Here is a 21,674-nt window from a genome sequence, read left to right on the forward strand (position 1 = left end):
TGGTACAGGGTAAAATTGGAATCTTTAATTGAAGAAGAAATTACTAAATATCTCAATGAAGAGAAGCTAATTTGAAGTAGCCAACACAGATTGAGAAGCTTCAGGAGGAGACACGGCGGATGGGGAAATGCAGTGGATGTGGCGATGAGGTCAGGAATGCAGAGGTGGTTTATGTGGACATTTCAAAAGCGTTGAACAAGGAGACCACTGAAGAAGATTAAGAATATGGAGTTAGAGGGAGAGTAAAAAACCAGATGAGAAACATGTGATATGGAAGGGAAGTGTAGTTACGTAGAATTGGTTGGAAATGGTACTGATGTCGGACAAGTTCTTGTTCGATACTAGTTCTGTTCGCTGCGTACATCAGCGACAAGAAGTTGTATTTATATATCACCTTTGACATAATAAAATCTGCACGGGGTGACACCGAGCTACAGGATGGGATGTTAGGTCAGATGATCAAAAGCTTAGTCAGAGGTCAGTTTTCAGGAACATTTTAGAAGAAAGGTGGAGGGGCACAGGGAGAGAAATCCAGAGCCTGAGGCCTAGGCAACGATGGTCACAGTGCCACGAATTACAGAAATCAGGGAGGTTAAGCGGCTTGAATTAGAGGAGCGCAGGTACCTGGTAGTGTTGTGGGGATGGAGGAGATTACAGGTGGAGACGGGCAAGGCCATGGAGAGATTTGAAAAAAAATTGAGTATTTTAAAATCAAAGCATTTCTTGACCAGGAGCTAATGAAGGTCAGCAATCATGGAGCTGCTAGGGAAACAGGACTTGGGAGCAAGACATGGGCAGCAGGGTTTCTGATTACCTCAAGTGTACAATGATTTAGGTAGAGCGTTAAAAGGGAGGGATGTCCAAATCCGCAGATAATATGAAGGCATAATAAGTAATTCAGGAGCGGAAGGATATAGATGGTGAAATGAGCAAAAACATAGCAGAAAAATCCAATTAATGTTTTGGTTAAAAAATTTCTTTCTAGGGCAGCAACGGTGGCGCAGTGGTGAGCATTGCTGCCTCACGGCGCCGAGGTCCCAGGTTCGATCCCGGCTCTGGGTCACTGTCCGTGTGGAGTTTGCACATTCTACCCGTGTCTGCGTGGGTTTTGCCTCCACAAACCAAAGATGTGCAGGCTAGGTGGATTGGCCAGGCTAAATTGCTCCTTAATTGGAAAAAATGAATTGGGTACTCTAAATTTAAAAAAATATACATCTTTCTTTGAATAGGGAAAAGATGGGTGATTGGAAGTTAAGTTCGCAGGACCTTAAATACAGCACCTCAAATAGATACGGCCGTAAAGAAAGCTAATGGAACACGGGATTTCATGAGAAGAAGCAGAGCATATAATAGTCGAGATGCAACGGTGAATCTACACAAGGCCTTAGTATGACCACAACTGAAGAACTGTGTGCCGTTAGAAGGATGTTGAGATAATTGATGGTGTATAATCTAGAAACAAAAGGAGGCTGCCTAGTTTGTGGGAATTCAAATAGAAAGACACACTGGGGTTCTTTTCATTAGAACAGACTACGTTAAGGGATTTGATAAGGATGTTCAAACTTTTGACAAGGCAGAGAGGAGCACCAACACTGACTGGTTTGGGTGAATAACTTGTTTAAGAGTTGTATATTCTATACAATTCAACGTGAAAAGTTTCTTCAAAAGTGCAGTGGGTTAAGGTTTATTTCCCCTCGGTTTCCTTACTGTGTCTCAGAGTCACCCTGTGCCACATACAAGAGATGGGGACAATGAGATAATCTGCCCTCAGGCCGTCTCTGCTCTGCAGCTGGCCGTTTGAGGTCTGATGGCCAGGTTTTTCTTCCTTCAGCTTCCTTTCTCTCTTTCAGTCGGCAAGCCTTTCCCCTTCAGGCAGGAAAACCTTCAACAAAAAATGTATTTTCAAGTAATCCCAATTCTGAGATGCGACCATGGGTTTTTACCTGACAGGGTGTGGTTTGAGAATAGTTTGCTCAGGATGTTCGGGGCTGTCCACTTTCAGTGCATCTTCCAGAAGTCTGGAAATCACTTCGTGTGTAGGACCCTTTTCCCCAGAACAAACGGGATTCTTAGCTTCCTGAAGCAGAACAAGATACTTGCTCTCCACTTGGCACAGTCTAGCTTCCAGGCTGGAGTACTACCGAGATAAGAGAAAGAACAGTTACCATCAGAAGATGAACATTCCTACTTTATCAGGACTTTTAACAACATTTTTTATTTAGCAAAGGCCAACAATTGCAGCCATATTCAATACGCCATTGGAGGGAGAGGGTGGGATCATTGTGGGTAGTGATGTAATGAACCCGGCAAGAGCTTTGACTTTCTCTTGTGGAATGAATCACAAATAACAGTGGAGTTTGAACCAACACAGGTTTGAGTAATTTACACCGGCCCAAAATTACAAGTAGACCAGGAAATCCACGTCAGAAATAAATTGGACTTAATTTCATTCTCAGTCTGACTTCTGAAATGATCCACGACCCTTGTGGGCCATGGTTGAGTTAGAATCATAGAATTTACAGTGCAGGAGGCCATTCGGCCCATCGAGTCTGCACCGGCCCTTGGAAAGCGCACTCTGCTTAAGCCCACACCTCCATCTTATTCCTGTAACTCCACCTAACCTTTTATGGACACTAAGGACAATTTATCATGGCCAATCCACCTAACCTGCACATTTTTGGATGGTGGGAGAAAACCGGAGCACCCGGAGGAAACCCACGCAGACACAGGGAGATCGTGCAGATTCCGCACAGACAGTGACCCAAGCCGGGAATCGAACCTGGGACCCTAGGAGCTGTGAAGCAACAGTGCTAGCCACTGTGCTACTGTGCCCCCAGAATTTTTCAATCTTGCCTCGCCTCCAACACCCACCAAAATGTGTGCAATACAGAAGCAGGAGCACCCAGGTAGAAAGGCCAAGACATGATTCTCAAACAAGATTCAGACCGACAGGTCATTAGGTCAGGTATGTTGTGCAAACACCTTGCCAGGCTTTGCAGCGACAGTACTGCACTAAAACAGAATGCCTCACGTAGGAAGGGAAAGAAACACAATGCCACATCGCATAAGACCAGCAACAGCACTCAGTAGCTGATCAAGGAGTGGAACCAAATCCAAGTGACAGTCACACCACATGAGAAACATTCATGCTGGTTTAAAATTGCCACCTATTTTGACAATCACCCTGTTTAAAAAAAGAGGGATGTATACAAAAGTGGGTTTACATGTTGGGTCACCCTTGACAATTAGGTTCATTCTCAATGATGGTAGGTCAGTCACACGCCATCATTGCAGAGTGCTCACGAGGGAATGGAGATATAATTACAATATTTAGAAACTTCTACTTATACAGAAATAACAATGAAAATCTACTATATTGTTAAAATTCTGCTGGCAATCACAACCAGAATATCCTACACAGAGACAGGGTAGGGAAGCGCATTAGGAGGTGTCATCATGTTACTTCATGGAATGTAAGCGGCACTGGCTACGCCAGCATTCATTGCCCATCCCCAATCACCCTCAAGGTGATGGCAAGTCGCCTGCTTGAACCGTTGCACCCCATGTGAACGTACTGCCGCTGGAGGGTGTGCAGAGGAGATTTACTAGGTTAATCCAAGAGCTGAAGGGGTTGGATTACGAGCAGAGGTTGAGTAGACTGGGACTGTACTCATTGGAATTTAGAAGGATGCAGGGGGATCTTACTGAAACCTATAAAATTATGAAGGGAATAGATAGGATCGATGCGGGCAGGTTGTTTCCACTGGCGGGTGAAAGCAGAACTAGGGGGCATAGCCTCAAAATAAGGGGAGGTAGATTTAGGACTGAGTTTAGGAGGAACTTCTTAACCCAAAGGGCTGTGAATCTATGGAATTCCTTGCTCAGTGAAGCAGTTGAGGCTCCTTCATTAAATGTTTTTAAGATAAAGGTAGATAGTTTTTTGATGAATAAATGGATTAAGGGTTATGGTGTTCAGGCCGGAAAGCAGAGCTGAGTCCACAAAAGATCAGCCACAATCTCATAAATGGCGGAGCAGGCTCGAGGGGCCAGATGGCCTACTCCTGCTCCTAGTTCTTATGTGCTGTAGGTGAACCCACAATGCTGTTTACATAGAATTTACAGTGCAGAAGGAGGCCATTCGGCCCATCGAGTCTGCACCGGCTCCTGGAAAGAGCACCCTACCCAAGGTTAACACCTCCACCCCATCCCCATAGCCCAGCAACCCCACCCAACACTAAGGGCAATTTTGGACACTAAGGGGAATTTATCATGGCCAATCCACCTAACCTGCACATCTTTGGACTGTGGGAGGAAACCGGAGCACCCGGAGGAAACCCAGGGAGGATGTGCAGACTCCACACAGTGACCCAGCGTGGAATCGAACCTGGGACCCTGGCGCTGCGAAGTCACAGTGCTATCCACTTGTGCTACCGTGCTGCCCTTACAATGCTACTGTGCTGCCCTGTTGTGGAGGGATTCCCAAGATTTTGACCCAGCGACAGTAAAGGAATGGTGATATAGTTCCAAGTCAGGGTGGCGTGTGACTTGGAGGGGAACTCGCAGCTGGGGACTTTCCCATGTATCAGCTGCCCTCGGCATTCTTGGTGCTGGAGGTTGTGGGTTTGGAAGGCGCTGTCAAAAGGAGGCTCGGTGAGTTGGCATTGTTGCCAATCACTGCGACTCGCCCCACAGAATTCCTTCAGAAAATCCCCAAATTCTTCAAAGCTAGATTATTTTAACCATCAGTTCCGTATTTTCACAAAGTGTTTTCAGCCACTCAAAACTATCTTTCGTATTGACTCCAAATACTGAAAGTGCTTTTAGATAAATGTGTATTTGAAACATGAACTACACAAATGACAGTTTGTGGAACCATGTCAGGAAATATATTTTTAATTGGGTTATAAACTTTGGACTTTTGCACCACTGTTCCAAGGAGATGCTCACAGGCATCACCCATTAAGATGAGGACGTAAACTCGATATAACATTTTCACGAGCGCCCGAATGGACAGTGGCGGGAGCAGTTAACTGGGTTTGGAGGATTACATGTACAAAGGGGAAGTAAGGATCATAACTTCACTGCTATAAAAGCAGGCACTTAGCCGTAAACACTACTTGTTCCACGGTTCTCAACAATGGCTTTAAGCGGGCAGCATGGTGGCACAGTGGTTAGCATTGCTGCCTACGGCGCTGAGGACCCGGGTTCAAATCCCGGCCCTGGGTCACTGTCCGTGAGGAATTTGCACATTCTCCCCGTGTCTGCGTGGGTTTCGCCCCCACAACCCAAAGATGTGCAGGGTAGGTGGATTGGCCGCGCTAAATTGCCCCTTAATTGGAAAAAAATAATTGGGTACTCTAAATTTATAAAAAAATAAAATTAAATTAAAAAAAACAAAACAATGGCTTTAAGTACAGAAGCAGGATTCTCTGGACAGGCGAAGGATTCAGCTGCATAGGGCTTTATTCCACAAAACAGATGTTTTCAACACAGTTTGAAAACAGTCAAACTCTAAACCATTCCACCTGGAAACTAACAAAATTCAGATATAAACACCTAGTATTACACGGATTTAATTGCTCGTCTTCCCTTTAATTTCCACTGTAGTTTTAAATAATGGTAAATTGCCCCCTCAATTCTTTGCTTTTTCAGGGCTCTAGTTATAAAACATTGTTTTGAATAGAAAGCAGCAAAACTGAATAAAAAGACATTTCCTCCTGAGCATTTTCTGAGAGGTTCAACAGTGCAGCTGTTTCCTACAGTCGCAAGTAGGTAAACATGTCCACTGTTTACATCCTGGTGTCTTACAGTAAAGGGCAAGGAATATAAAAGCAATGACACCTTTCCTTTTTCCAAATGCCCTTGCATCAGCAACTTCAGTTAGTCAGAAAGTTACACTCAAAAGATAAATATAAATTCCTGACTTTAGTTGGAACTGCATCATTCAAATTCGAAGGAAGAACAATTAAGAGTTTCTTGGTCGTGGTCAACTGCAGTTCAGTGGGTGGCATTCTCACCTCATTCCCAAGCTTCTGGGTTCAAGTCCCACCCCCCAGGCTTGAGCATAAACACCAAGGCCGTCATTCCAGTGCAGTACGGTGGGAGTACCGCATTGTCGGAAGTGCCACCTTTAAGGTGAGACGTTAAACCTAGGCCTCATCTGCCAGCGCGGGTGGATGTAAAGGATCCAACAACACTATTTTGAAGGGCAAGGGGGTACTCCTCAGTGGCCTGGCCAATGCTCACCCCCCTATCTACATCACAAAAGATCAGATCATCTGCTCATCGTCACACTGCTGTTTGTGGAAGTTTGAGGGAAATTTGGCAGTCGCGTTCCCTACATTACAGCAGTGGCTTCAAGTACAAAAGCATTTCATAGAATCATAGAATTTAGTGCAGAAGGAGGCCATTCGGCCCATCGAGTCTGCACCGGCTCTTGGAAAGAGCACCCTACCCAAGGTCAACACCTCCACCCTATCCCCATAACCCAGTAACCCCGCCAACACTAAGGGCAATTTTGGACACTAAGGGCAATTTATCATGGTCAATCCACCTAACCTGCACATCTTTGGACTGTGGGAGGAAACCGGAGCACCCGGAGGAAACCCACGCACACACGGGGAGGATGTGCAGACTCCGCACAGACAGTGACCCAAGCCGGAATCGAACCTGGGACCCTGGAGCTGTGAAGCCATTGTGCTAACCACAATGCTACCGTGCTGCCCCTTTCATTGGCTTCAAATGCTTTGAGGCCTCCAGAGGTCACAAAAAGCACTGGATAAATGTGAATCTTTCTTTCTTGCATTCACCTCTCCCCTTTGGATTCCTGATTCTGAAGATTCGCTATTGGATCAGGTACTGGAGAAATGAGCCAGAACAGATAAGAGTAGTGGAAAAGTAGAGGAGCATTGAGGAAATAGTGACCATAATGAAATAGTCTTTATAGAACAGTACAGCACAGAACAGGCCCTTCGGCCCTCAATGTTGTGCCGAGCCATGATCACCCTACTCAAACCCACATATCCACTCTATACCCGTAACCCAACAAGCCCCCCCTTAACCGTACTTTTTTATTACGACACTACGGGCAATTTAGCATGGCCAATCCACCTAACCCGGACATCTTTGGACTGTGGGAGGAAACCGGAGCACCCGGAGGAAACCCACGCACACAGGGGGAGGATGCGCAGACTCCACACAGACAGTGACCCAGCCGGGAATCGAACCTGGGACCCTGGAGCTGTGAAGCATTTATGCTAACCACCATGCTACCCTGCTGCCCCTTTAAGATGATGACAGAGAAATACATAAGTATGATAAAAGGGTTGGAGGAAAACCTAATTCTGGAGGGGCTGAGAATAGATAATGGGAAAATAAATTGGGCAACAATATTCATTGAATCACAGAATCCCTTCACAGTGCTGAAAGAGGCCATTCATCAAGTTTGCACCTGCCGAAGGGGCAATTTAGCTTGGCCAATCCACCTAAACTACGCATCTTTGGGCTGTGGGAAGAAACCGGAGCACTGGGAAGAAACTCAGGAGACGCAAGGAGGATGTGCCGCCCAATATTGTTAAAAAAACAATGCAGGCAAGTGGATGAACAGACATCAGGAAGCAACTAGGAAAGAGGCAATGTTAAGCACGTTGAGAGCAGAGGAGTGAGCGATAAGATGGAAAGATTGGAGAGAAGTTAAAATAAAAAATCAATCAAGGCAGCAAATAGATACTATGAAATTAAATCATCAAGGAACATAAAAACGAAAGAGCCATATATTTTACAGGGGCATCAATAAAAAAGTAAAGCTGTGATAGGAACAGAATCGGGACAGACGAATACCACAGGTAACAATAGAGAGTTTGCAGAAACATTAAATCATTATTTTGTTTTGGTATTTACCAGGGAGGTAGAATTGGCAGGCATAACATTCAATGATGAGATGAGTAACGAGATAAGCGCGTTTAAAATAAAAACGGATGTGTCGAATAAACTACAGTTAAAAGTCTTACAACACCGGGTTAAAGTCCAACAGGTTTGTTTCAAATCACTAGTTTTCGGAGCACTGCTCCTTCCTCAGGTGAATGAAGAGGTATGTTCCAGAAACATATATATAGACAAAGTCAAAGATGTAAGACAATGCTTTGAATGCGAGCATTTGCAGTCAAGTCTTTACAGATCCACAGATAGTCTATTCTAGCCAAGTTCTACACACGAGTACGGCCTCAACCGGGACCTTGGATTCATGTTGCATTACATTCATCCCCCACAATCTGGCCTGGGCTTGCAAAGTCCTACCAACTGTCCTGGCTTGAGACAATTCACACCTCTTTAACCTGGGGTTACCCCTTTCTCAGAGGGCTGGCAGATAGCAATTGCAATTCCTATACTAAGATGGGGAACAGGAGATGTCCATCGAATTATAGAGCACTGGCGGTAGGAAAAACAAATGAATATTTACTAAAGGAGAGCAAAGAAGAACAAGTGGAAATGAGAAATATAATAATGAATAGGCAGCACGGACTTTAAAAAGGAAAAGCTTGTTTGACCAAATTTATTGAATTTTTTGAGGGTACAGAAAAAGCAGACAATGATAATACAGTAGATGCAATTTACCTGGATTTTCAAAAGGCCTTCCGTGAGGTGGCCCTAATGAATAAGGTCGGAGAATGCGGAGTTAGGGGACAACTCTAGTATGGATTGCTAGTTGGCTTCAAGGCAGAAAGCAGCGAGTGGGAGAAAATGACAAATATTCAGAGTGGGAGGAGATGGGAAGTGGTGTTCCACACGGATCAGTGCAGGGACCATTGCGGTTCACAATTTACAATTGGACTTTGGAATGATAAACAGTTTCTAAGTCGGCGGACGATACCAAATAGGTGGCGTGTGTGGAATGACAATGCAAGAGTGGAGAAAGCCTCATTTCTTTATTGGGCCCACTGCGACTGAGCCCAACACGTATACTGTGAACCATTATTTTGAGTTACAACTTACGAAAGTGTACTATTTTCTTTAACTGTACTGTAGCGTGGGAGTGACTAATGTCGCGTTTAGACGTTCGGCTTGAAAGTGTGAATTTATTTATGTAAACCCACAATAGCTTGCTGTTGTTATTTCTAAATTGACCACACACTCCGGGGGCGAAGAACCACACATATCTTCCTCTCAAAACCCACACTAATTACGGACAGTAAGGGAAAAAGGTTACAAGGTTTTCAGTTCTCTCCCCGCCCTGACCATGATGCCTCCCCAAACCTCCGCTTTCCCCCTCTCATAGTAAGTAGGAGTAGGCCATTCAGCTCTTTCAGCCTGCCCCAGTATTCAAACAAATGGTGGCTGAACATTTAGCTCTACGTCGCATTTTCCCACTATCACCATATTCCTTGGTACCCAGACGTCTATCAACCAATGTCTTGAACATGCTCAACCATTGAAGTTCCACAGCTCTCTGGGGTAGAGAATTCCACAGATTCAACACCCTCCCAGTGAAGAGATTCCTCCTCACCTCAGTCTTGAATGGCCCGCACCATATTCTGAGACCACGTCCCCTGGCTTTGGACTTACCGGCCAAGGGGAAAACATCCTTTCAACACCTACCCGGTCACACCCTGGAGGAATTTTTGTTAGTTTCGATGAGATTACCTCTTTCTTTCTTCAAAACTCTAGCGAATACAGGCCCAGTTTCCTCAATCTCTCCTCATAAGACAATTCAGGCATCCAGGAATTAATCTGGTGAACCTCTGTTTCTCTCCTCCTAAGGCAAGTGTATCCTCAAAACCGTACATGATACCCCATATGTGGTCTTAGCAAGGCTTTGTATAGTTGCAGCAAGACATCTTTACTCCTGTAGTCAAATTCCTCTGCGAAGGCCAACATACCATCTGCCTTTCTAATGGCTTGCTGCACTTGTACGCTAGCTTTTCGTGCCTCATGAACAAGGACACCCAGGTGGGTCCCTCTGGGCATCAACACCTCCCAAACCTCTCGCCATTTAATAAATATTCTGCCTGTTTTTCCAAGTGTGTGTACATTAAGAGAATAATCAATCTTGCAGTGGGATTCACACTATGCACACAGAACTGGTGAGAATTAGTACTTAACACGAAATGATACCAAAATGATATTAATAACAACAGTTCAGATGGTAGAACTTAATCCATGTATTCCACCAATCCACATACAAGTTATACAGCCGTTCAAATACCTTTGCTTCCAGAGTTCTCTCTCTCATTTCAGCATTTCGCTTAAGCACCGCCAGCTCCATGATCTCCTTGTTAAGGAATTTGTTCTGTGTCTTATAACCCTGAAGGCTATCCTGGAGAGAGAAATTAGAATAATAATTACTTCCGAAATTTGCCTTTCCATTTCAAACAAAACGAAACAGCAGAATGTAACTTTGTGTGGGAGTAGAAGGGGAGGAGAGGTTTGTGGGTTAAACATGAGCCAATGCACTTTTCCTCCTCCATGCCCACCCATTTGTAGTCCTTCTAAAAAGTGATTACGTAATTCATAGGTCACAGCATTCTGGTCTTCTAACCATAGGGCACCATGTAGGACACCATGTAGGGAAATTATGAATACATGCCTGCATACGATTACTGATGTGCCAGATGTCAAGCAAAAAACAGTGAGAATGGCAATCAAAACCCACTACCTACCCACAGCTCAAATTAAAACATAAACGACAGGTATAATCTATCCACAGACCGAGTGTCATTAATTCAGTCCAGTTTCTATAATCAGACCAACATGTTGAATCTGCAAGTCAAGTGGTTTATTCTAAAGTTAGAGATACACAAAGTGAACTAAAGTCAATTGCCAAATAGATAAAACAAATTGAACAATGAGTTATCTTTTAAAATGTAGAATATACAAACATGAGCAAATTTAGGGGAGCAAATTTAATCTGTGTTCTCAATGTCAGTATTTGTGCGAGTACTTAAGCCAGTGCCAATATGCAGAAATGCTGGTTATTAATTTGAAATGAACAGTATTCATCCTCAGAAAATAAACCACCAGCAAACACAAGATTTACTTTAAAACCATTCATGAGGTCCACATGTAATGGGTAAGATCAACACACAGACATCAAGACTTTAGTCTAGTCAGAAGCAACTGCCCGTAGCTCCTATATTTAGAGCCAGATCTAATTCCTTTTAATAATACGCAGCATTGTAACCAACAAAAACATTTCAAAAGAGTTGACTACTGGTTAGCGGCGAGTAAAAAAAATACATATGCCAAAATTAACACCAAACTGGAGTGAACAAATTTTGTTTAAAACATACTGACAACTCTACAATATGCCAGGACTGCCATTGTTATCTAAACATTTGGGCTACTGTTGCATGTAACTTCTAAACTCCACTGTAACCTGCGCCTTTTGTATAAATTACTTTATTATATAAATAGTCGTAATATGCAGGGTGCATCCTGTATATTAGGCATACATTTCAACTGTACCATTAAAGAAATTTAGCTGTGGAAAAATTAAAGCATTTAGCTCTTTTTTTTAAATTTCAGCACATACACACGGCAGAGGAAACGGAAGGTGACAGGGTCAGCTTGCTTTTGAAAACAAATATAGAAGATTGGTAAAGAAGCAAACTTGAACAACCAGCTTCAGTTCTTTATGACTTGTAACTTCCCAGGGCCTTTGACAAGGTGCCATCTAGCAGACCTGGACATAGATTAACTTAATGTCAACTTGACTGACATTATCAGATAGCTGCGGCTGGTATGGAATACCTGTTACATAGTGTCGGTTCGCTGAGTTGGCTGGTCCGTGATGCGGAGCGACGACACCAACAGTGCAAGTTCAATTCCCGTACTGGTTGAGGTTATCCATGAAGGTCCCGCCTTCTCAACCTTGGCCCTCACCTGAGGTGTGGCGACCCTCAGGTTAAATCACCACTAGTCACCTCGCAAAGGGGAGAACAGCCTATAGCCCTCTCGCACTGTGGCGACATTTAATTTTCTTTTAGTAGACTTCATGGCTAAGGTCAGAGCAAGTGGAGTCGGGGGTAAAAGTAATATAATGGATAGCACACTGGCTACAAAACAGTAAATAGAGGCAGTAGGGAGTGACGGTAGTTGCTCAAGCTGGTGGAAGATGGAAGCGGTAGCCCACAGGTATCTGTGTAGGGACCACTACTGTTCACCATTTACATAAACTATTTGGGCTCAGCAATCAGAAATTTAATTTTAAAATCAAATTGGGGTTAATATAGCTAAAACTGCAACAAAATACAAGATAACAATTAGCATTTCAGGATGGGATATAATTGGTAAATTCATTTTAACCCAGACAAGAATGAGTTGGTGTATTTTAGGAGAAGGAATAAGGTCACATACGTCTTGGAAAAAGGGTTGCAAAGAGATCTGGGGACACAGATGCCCCAATTTTGGGTAGTAACACAGGTCAACAAAGTTTTAAAAAGTGCAACATATTGGTATTCATTTCTCGATGAACAAAATTCAGAAACAGAGAAGCATAAAATCTTGGCTAGATTATACTCGAGCCCACCATTCGCAATTTGGGTTTCATAGAACAAGAGTAGGTCATTTGACCTCTTAATCCTGCTCTGCCATTCAACTCCACTAACCTACTGTAGCTACATAACTCTTAATATCCTTTGCGTTATCACTCTCCAATTTTAAATCAAGAAGTTAGCATCTACGGCTTTTTCTAAGTGTGGTCTCCAGTGGGAAATGTGGAGCGATTCCTGCATCGAGGGTCGGAGAAATCCAGATCGTAACCTACTTACATTTGAAAAATCCCCCCCCCCCCCCCCCAAACCATTGGGGTCTCATTCTCCCAGCATAGCTGGATTTGCGCCTGGCAAAACGCAGCCGAAGAATCCGCAATCCGCCCCCCCCCCCCCCCCCCCCCCCCCCCCCGCCTTTCTAACACGCTCTGTGTAGAAACGTTTCCTAGCTTTCCTCCTTAATAGCCTGGTCCGATTTTAAGCCCATGTTCCCTTACCCTAGACTCCCCAACAAGAAGGAAAAGGTTTCTTTCTATCGGCGCAATTCATTCCTGTCAAAATCCTAACAGCTTCAACCTAATCACCCTATAATCCTCTTTATCCCAGGCATTACAAACCTAGTTTATGTACTCTATTATAATCTAATCCTTGGAGTCATAGTGACATTCTGTGTTGCATTCCGTGCAAGGCCAAGCTAATTGGCCATAGACCAAGGAACTGTAGCCATCTATCTGTTAGAGACAAGTAGTTACACAGCTTGAAGGGCAACATACCATATCAAGTATGTGGAAAGGCAAAGTGCCAGAGCTCAATTAACGACCACCGCCTATACCTGTGTTCTTGGCATCATTCTGCAGCACATTCTCTAGTCATCTAGCTCACTCAGAAAACCATCCACCATTCCTCTTATCGAAGGTGTGATGCCCAAACAGTGCTCAAGGTGTGGTCTAATTGGGGCTTTGTCAAGCATATTACATTTCTTTATATTCACACCTTCCAGTTACATCCCATTTGGACCTGGCCACTACATTCCAGTACACGGACCCCTGAAAATCTATTTGGACGTTCCCTGGTTCTAGTTTTCCGACCCAAGGTTTGGGTGGAGCCCAAAACCTGGAACCATAAATATAAGATAGTCATTAATACATTTAATAGGAAATTTACGAGAGCTTTCTTCAACCGAGAGTGGTGAGAATGTGGAACTCTAATGTATGGAGTGGCAGGGGCAATGAGAATAGATACATTTAAGGGGAAGCTAGGGGAAGGACTGGAGAGTTATGTTGATTAGGCAAGTTAAATAAGGCTGAGGGACTTTGCTGTGTAGGATAAATACTTGCATAAACATGCTGGGCAAGAATGACCAGTTTCTGTAATCTAAACACGATGTAAATGTTTCCTGCTCTCCAAGACACTTCCAGGCCGAGGAAAAAGTGAAGGAGGTATATTTTGAGGAGCCCACTTTTTAAAAAATAAATTTAGAGTACCCAATTCATTTTTTCCAATTAAGGGGCAACTTAGCGTGGCCAATCCACCTAGCCTGCACATCTTTGGGTTGTGGGGGCGAAACCTGCGCAAACACGGGGAGAATGTGTTAACTCCACACGGACAGTGACCCAGAGCCGGGATCGAACCTGGAACCTCGGCGCCGTGAGGCAGCAGTGCTAACCACTGCGCCACCGTGCTGCCAAGGGGCCCACCTTTGAGTGACCGTTTTATAATGTTCAGTTCTGAAAGTCAGAACGGTGTCCGATACCTTTAGCGTGTCCAACTCTTGCAGTTCCTTGTGAGAGGGTGCAAGAGTAGCTCCTGAGAACACACCCGGAGGCGAACGATTGTTCTCACATTCATTGAGCTGCCGCGATAACTTAATAATCACTTCATCTTTGGCTTGGATCGTTTCTCGGAACATGTTAAGCTGGTCACTCAGCCCGGTAATTTTATCCTGAAATCCTCTTAATTCCTGCTCCATGCAGTCCTTCTGTTGGTTAACGTGATCCAGTTGATTGTTCAGGGCCTGTATCTGGTCACCTTTCTGCTGCAGAAGTTGAGACATTCCTTCATCCACTGATGCACCATCAGCGTTGAGCAAGTATTTTTCCTGCTGGGAGTATTTCAACGTTTGCTGTAACAGTCGCACCAACTCCTTTGAAAAGAATCAAATGCCATATGGTAAATGTTTGCATTAAATATTCCTCGATTCTTATGGACTGATAAATTAACATACACTTCAATAAGTCTCTATTGTTATCGCTAGCAGATCAGCTGAAATTAAATATTAAATTTATATTTATTTACTGCTAGGAAAACAAAGGTAGGGCAGCACGGTGGCGCAATGGGTTAGCCCTGCTGCCTCACAGCGCTGAGGTCCCAGATTCGATCCCGGCTCTGGATCACTGTCCGTGTGGAGTTTGCACATTCTCCCCGTGTTTGCGTGGGTTTCACCCCCACAATCCAAAGATGTGCAGGCCAGGTGGATTGGCCATGCTAAATTGCCCCTTAATTGGAAAAAAATGAACTGGGTACTCCAAATTTTTTAAAAAAGGAAAACAAAGGTAGTTTTAAGGGATTTATATTTGGATTGGTAAACATTAGAAGTAAAGTATAGTTTAATTTAATTTAATTTAATTTAATTTAATTTAATTTGTTTCTGTGCCTGGAAGGGTAAAACCTACAGTTAGATTTATGTTGGACAAAGGTGTTTGTAGGTGTGGGGATTGGGTATGATCCAACTGTGATTCTATTGTGCTTAGAGAGGGCCACGGCATGAAGAGTAAATGAACCAGCAGTGGCTGCGTAGCAACTGGGGCCTTGTACGGTAAAGAAGCTTTTAATTTTTAGTTTATTGAATTTGATTGCAGTTGGAGATAGGTAGTCAGAGAGAAGTCAGCTCTCTCCGCTCTGCTAGAAGCAGATGGGTTTTAAAAGACTAAAAGGGATGTCTTTCAAACTTGCTAGAAGAAAAGCCATACTATGAAGTAATGGTTAAGAAAACACATGCAGGAAACCTAAAGTCCAGCTCCCGAAGGAAATTAGAGAAATGAAGAGAAGTTTCTTATACGTTTAGAGACAAGGGAACAGAGGAAACTGGGAACCAAAACAAATTACTGTTCAGGAAAGCCAGAGAGTTGAAAAGACACTGGAGTGCGAGAGGCCAGAAAGATATCTGCAGTAGTACCACTTTTGTGAGAAATTACTACAGTTTGGGAGACATTATTTGAAATAATTGTGGAAATCGGTGGCTGAACCTCGGAGTTTCTTTAAGATGAATGAAATCCTGAAGGGTGTGGTGTGAATCCCGGACTGGATTTGCTGTTCAAAGTGGAGTGGAAGCTTTGTTAAAAAGAGTTATGCAAACTGTTAAGGGAAAGCATTATGAGAAAAGATTGCAAAGTGTGTTTTATGATGTGACAATCATCCAGGGGGGGGGATTCTGAAAATAAATCCACAGACATTAACTTGGGTTTAGAGCAGAGAAGATGTATTTAAGCAAACCAATGTGCTAAAAAGGAACTATGTATTAATGAGACCATTGTAGTTTAAGATATGCCTTGTAATAATCTTAAAGTCTATTTGCATTTGTTAAACAAAGGAGGGGGCGGGGGGAAGAGTAAAAGAGTATTGTATAATAACCCAACTTTTCATGTTTAATAAATATTTATTTCTTGTTTTTAAAACCTAATGATTAGTCCTGTGCCGGTCTTTTGAGCCAGGGTTCTATTCTGGGGTCTTCCTGTCCAGTTATATCAACTGAGATTGTAACATTAGACCTTTAACACATGATGTGGAGAGGCTGGCGGCGTTGGACTGGGGTGAGCACAGGAAATAGTCTTACAACACCAGGTTAAAGGCCAACAGGTTTGTTTCGAATCACTGGCTTCCGGAGCACTGCTCCTTCACCTGAGGAAATAGGGACCGGTTTAGCACAGGACTAAATAGCTGGCTTTTAAAGCAGACCAAGGCAGGCCAGCAGCACGGTTCAATTCCCGTACCAGACTCCCTAGTGGGTTAGCTCACTGGGCTAAATCGCTGGCTGTTAAAGCAAGCCAACAGCACGGTTTGATTCCCGCACCAGCCTCCCCAGACAGGCGCCGGAATGTGGCGACTAGGGGCTTTTCACAGTAACTTCATTTGAAGCCTACTTGTGACAATAAGCAATTTTAATTTAATTTTTCATTTTCATTTAACACAGTAAGGGACTTTGCAGGAGCGTCATCAAAACCTGGCAGTAAGTCTCATGGGGAAGGCAGTGGTGTATCCGTATCGTCATTGGACTAGTGATTCTGAGACCCGTGGTAATGCTCTGGGGACATGGGTTAAAATCGCACCTTCGCAAATGGCGAAATTTGAATTTAGTGGAAACCTGGATTTACCCAGGATTTGACCATGAAATAAATCATCGTCAAATAAATGATGGCCCGGCCAGTGACTCCCACATCCCATGAATGAATAAAAATGAGGAAGTATTAGGGTTGATTAGGGGGAATGTATTAAAGGAGGGGAGAGAGGAAGAGAGACAACGATGTTTGAGGAGGGAATTCCAGAGCTCAGTCGCCAAAGGTGGAGCGATTGAAATCGGGACACTCAAGAGGCTGGAATTAGAGTGGCACAGATACCCAGGAAGACTGGAGTGCAGGAACAAATAAGAGAGAGATGAAAAGGCTTAAAAACAAGAATTTTTTTTGTTTTTGTTTGTTTTTATAAATTTAGAGTACCCAATTATTTTTTCCAATTAAGGGTCAATTTAACGTGGCCAATCCACCTACCCTGCACATCTTTGGGTTGTGGGGGCGAAACCCACGCAGACACGGGGAGAATGTGCAAACTCCTCACAGACAGTGACCCAGGGCCGGGATTCGAACCCAGGTCCTCAGCGCCGTAGACAGCAATGCTAACCACTGTGCCACCATGCTGCCCGCTTAAAAACAAGAATGATAATTTAAAAGTCGATGCGTTGCTTGACTCGGGATCAATGTAGCTCAAGGTTGATGTGTGGACAAGACTCGGGAGAGTTAGGACATGAGCAGCGTGGTCTTCAGTGGCGATAGGAAGATGGGAGGTTGGCCAGGAGTGTATCGGAAAAGTCTTGAGGTAACAAAGGCATGGATGAGAGCTTCAGCAGATGAAGGTGGAGTCGAGCAATGCTACTGATGTAGAAGCAGGCAGTTTTAATTTTAATCATCTTTATTGTCACAAGTAGGCTTACATTAACACTGCAATGAAGTTACTGTGAAAATCCCCTAGTCGCCACATTCCGGCACCTGTTCGGGCACACAGAGGGAGAATTCAGGATATCCAAATTACTTAACAGCACGTCTTTTCGGGACTTGTGGGAGGAAACCGGAGCACACAGAGGAAATCCACGCAGACACGGGGAGAACTTGCAGACCCCGCACAGGCAGTGACCCAAGCCGGGAATCAAAACTGATACCCCGGAGCTGTGAAGCAACTGTGCTACACGTGTTGCCCCTGTAATGGAGATGATGCGTGGTCGAAGATCACCCTGGGATCTAATATGACACCAAAGTTGTGAAGAATCTGGTTCAGTGATACCTGTATACAGTTGCCAAGTGGCGGGACGGAGTCAGTGCAGAGAATGAAGTTTCTGGCAGGGCCCGAAGACAGTGGCTTCAACCTTTCTGATGGTTGACATTTCTGCACAGTTTGGGGGGGGGGGGGGGGGGATGGACACCAGAAGTAATGATGTAAGAAGAGGAGCAAGAAGAGAAGCCAATGGACACCAGAAGTAATGATGTAAGAGGAGGAGCAAGAAGAGAAGCCAATGCAGATGATTCTCTGGCTATGACTGGATAGATAAGAATGGAGATAGGCTGGTTGCCAGTGGAGAGGTTTTGGGAGGAGGATGGTGTGGTGAGCCATGTGAAAGTTGCGCACAGTTCAAGATGATGGATACTTTCCCTTTGTCACAGACACACATCTGTGACTTTGATCGGAGCTGCTTCATACGGAAGCTCCCACAATCGCCATTTTCCAAATGCTCAAACCTCATTTTAAAAAAAAAATCAACCTAGATGAAAACTGAACACGCTTCACACTTGTCTGCAGCCAATATATTATGTACAATGATTTTAAAGGTAATCAGAGCCTAAGTCAGAACCCAAGCCATATTACTGAGATGCATTTCAGTATGAATGACAATGGCAATACATGAAACATCAGAAAGACTGGCGTTCATATTTAATTGGTTATAATTTAAATCAACTATATGTAGCTAATTGGACCCACTGATGTGGAAACTTTAAATCAAGCGGTGATGGAGAAATTTGTTTAATAATTATAATGGTATAGATTTAAAATTAATATAGTGGTTGATTAACAATAAGACTGCCGATACCTTTGATAATTAGTTCCAATCTGCAGAATGAGGCTACATTTTCAATTGGACAGATGTAATGGGAATTCAACACTAATTCCACCATACAAAATAACAGCTAAACTGGGCAACTAAATACCCTCCTCTACACACCCCACGGAGCAACTAACTACCCTCCTCTACACACCCCACACTGCAACTAACTACCCTCATCTACACACCCCACACTGCAACTAACTACCCTCGTCTACATACCCCACACTGCAACTAACTACACTCCTCTACACACCCCACAGAGCAACTAACTACCCTCCTCTACACACTCCACACTGCAACGAACTACCCTCGTCTACACACCCCACACTGCAACTAACTACCCTCCTCTACACACCCCACAGAGCAACTAACTACACTCCTCTAAATACCGCACACTGCAACTAACTACCCTCGTCTACATACCCCACACTGCAACTAACTACACTCCTCTACACACCCCACAGAGCAACTAACTACCCTCGTCTACACACCCCACACTGCAACTAACTACCCTCCTCTACACACCCCACACTGCAACTAAGTACCCGAGTCTACACACCCCACACTGCAACTAACTACCCAAGTCTACACACCCCATACTGCAACTAACTACTCCTCTACCCACCCCACACTGCAACTAACTACCCTCATCTACACACCCCACACTGCAACTAACTACCCTCATCTACACACCCCACACTGCAACTAACTACACTCCTATAAATACCCCACACTGCAACTAACTACACTCCTCTACACACCCCACACTGCAACCAACTACCCTTGTCTACACACCCCACACTGCAACTAACTACACTCCTATAAATACCCCACACTACAACTAACTACCCTCCTCTACACACCCTACGGAGCAACTAACTAAAGAACAAAGAACAAAGAAAAGTACAGCACAGGAACAGGCCCTTCGGCCCTCCAAGTCTGCACCGACAATGCCGGCCGTTTAAACTAAAATCTTCTATACTTCCGGGGTCCGTATCCCTCTATTCCCATCCTATTCATGTATTTATCAAGATGCCCCTTATATGTCACTATGTCCCTGCTTCCACCACCTCCTCCGGCAGCGAGTTCCAGGCACCCACTACCCTCTGTATAAAAGACTTGCCTCGTACATCTCCTCTAAACCTTGCCCCTCGCACCTTAAACCTATGCCCCCCCCCCCAGTAATTGACCCCTCTACCTTGGGAAAAAGTCTCTGACTATCCACTCTGTCTATGCCCCTCATAATTTTGTAGACCTCTATCAGGTCGCCCCTCAACTTCCTTTGTTCCAGTGAGAACAAACCGAGTTTATTCAACCACTCCTCATAGCTAATGTCCTTCATGCCTGGTAACATCCTGGTAAATCTCTTCTGCACCCTCTCTAAAGCTTCCACATACTTCTGGTAGTGTGGCAACCAGAATTGAACACTATACTCAAAGTGTGGCCTAACTAAGGTTCTATACAGGTGCAGCATGACTTGTCAATTCTTGTACTCAATGCCCCGGCCTTTGAAGGCAAGCGTGCCGTATGCCTTCTTGACTCCCTTCTACACCTGTGCTGCCACTTTGTGACTTGTTGACCTGTACACCTAGATCTCTCTGACTTACAATGCTCTTGAGGGTTCTACCATTCACTGTATATTCCCTACCTGTATTAGACCTTCCAAAATGCATTACCTCACATTAAACTCCATCTGCCATCTCTCCGCCCAAGTCTCCAAACGATCTAAATCCTGCTGTATCCTCTGACAGTCCTCATCGCTAATCGCAATTCCACCAACCTTTGTGTCGTCTGCAAACTTACTAATCAGACCAGTTACATTTTCCTCCAAGTCATTTATATATACTATGAACAGCAAAAGTCCCAGCACTGATCCCTGCGGAACACCACTAGTCACAGCCCTCCAATTAGAAAAGCACCCTTCCATTGCTTCTCTGCCTTCTATGACCTAGCCAGTTCTGTATCCACCTTGCCAGCTCACCCCTGATCCCGTGTAACTTCACATTTTGTACCAGTCTACCATGAGGTACCTTATCAAAGGCCTTACTGAAGTCCATATGGACAACATCCACTGCCCTACCTGCATCAATCATCTTTGTGACCTCTTCGAAAAACTCTCTCAAGTTAGTGAGACACGTCCTCCCCTTCACAAAACCATGCTGCCTCTCACTAATACGTCCATTTGCTTCCAAATGGAAGTAGATCCTGTCTCGAAGAATTCTCTCCAGTAATTTCCCTACCACTGACGCAAGGCTCACCGGCCTATAGTTCCCTGGATTATCCTTGCTACCCTTCTTAAACAAAGTAACAACACTGGCTATTCTCCAGCCCTCCGGGACATCACCTGAGTGAGGATCCAAAGATTTCTGTCAAGGCCTCAGCAATTTCCTCTCTTTCCTCCTTCAGTATTCTGGGGTAGATCCCATCAGGCCCTAGGGACTTATCTACCTTAATATTGTTCAAGACACCCAACACCTCGCCTTTTTGGATCTCAGTGTGACCTAGGCTATCTACACGCCCTTCTCCAGACTCAACATCCATCAATTCCTTCTCTTTGGTGAATGCTGATGCAAAGTATTCACTACCCTCCTCTACACACCCCACAGAGCAACTCGCTACCCTCAGCTACACACCTCACACTGCAGCTAACTACTCTCGTCTACACACCCCACACTACAACTAACTACCCTCGTCAACACACCCCACAGAGCAACTAACTACCCTCCTCTACACACCCCACACTGCAACTAACTGCCCTCGTCTACACACCCCACACTACAGCTAACTACCCTCGTCTACACACCCCACACTGCAACTAACTA

The 21,674-nt window shown here is 44.3% G+C and overlaps 1 protein-coding gene across 4 annotated transcripts in view; it reads right to left on the reverse strand.

The window, feature by feature from the left end:
• Positions 1-21,674, reverse strand: part of tbc1d2b (TBC1 domain family, member 2B) — a 107,632-nt gene that overhangs the window by 24,277 nt on the left and 61,681 nt on the right. For all 4 annotated transcript variants that reach the window (XM_038784136.1, XM_038784135.1, XM_038784137.1 and 1 more), the window contains 3 exons: positions 14,239-14,628; positions 10,202-10,312; positions 1,944-2,137 (listed from right to left, as the gene is read on the reverse strand). In XM_038784136.1, the coding sequence (XP_038640064.1) occupies positions 1,944-2,137; positions 10,202-10,312; positions 14,239-14,628 (695 nt within the window). The remainder of the gene's footprint in view (positions 1-1,943; positions 2,138-10,201; positions 10,313-14,238; positions 14,629-21,674) is intronic.

This window comes from Scyliorhinus canicula, chromosome 24 (genome assembly GCF_902713615.1).
Source record: "Scyliorhinus canicula chromosome 24, sScyCan1.1, whole genome shotgun sequence".
Taxonomy (NCBI): domain Eukaryota; kingdom Metazoa; phylum Chordata; class Chondrichthyes; order Carcharhiniformes; family Scyliorhinidae; genus Scyliorhinus; species Scyliorhinus canicula.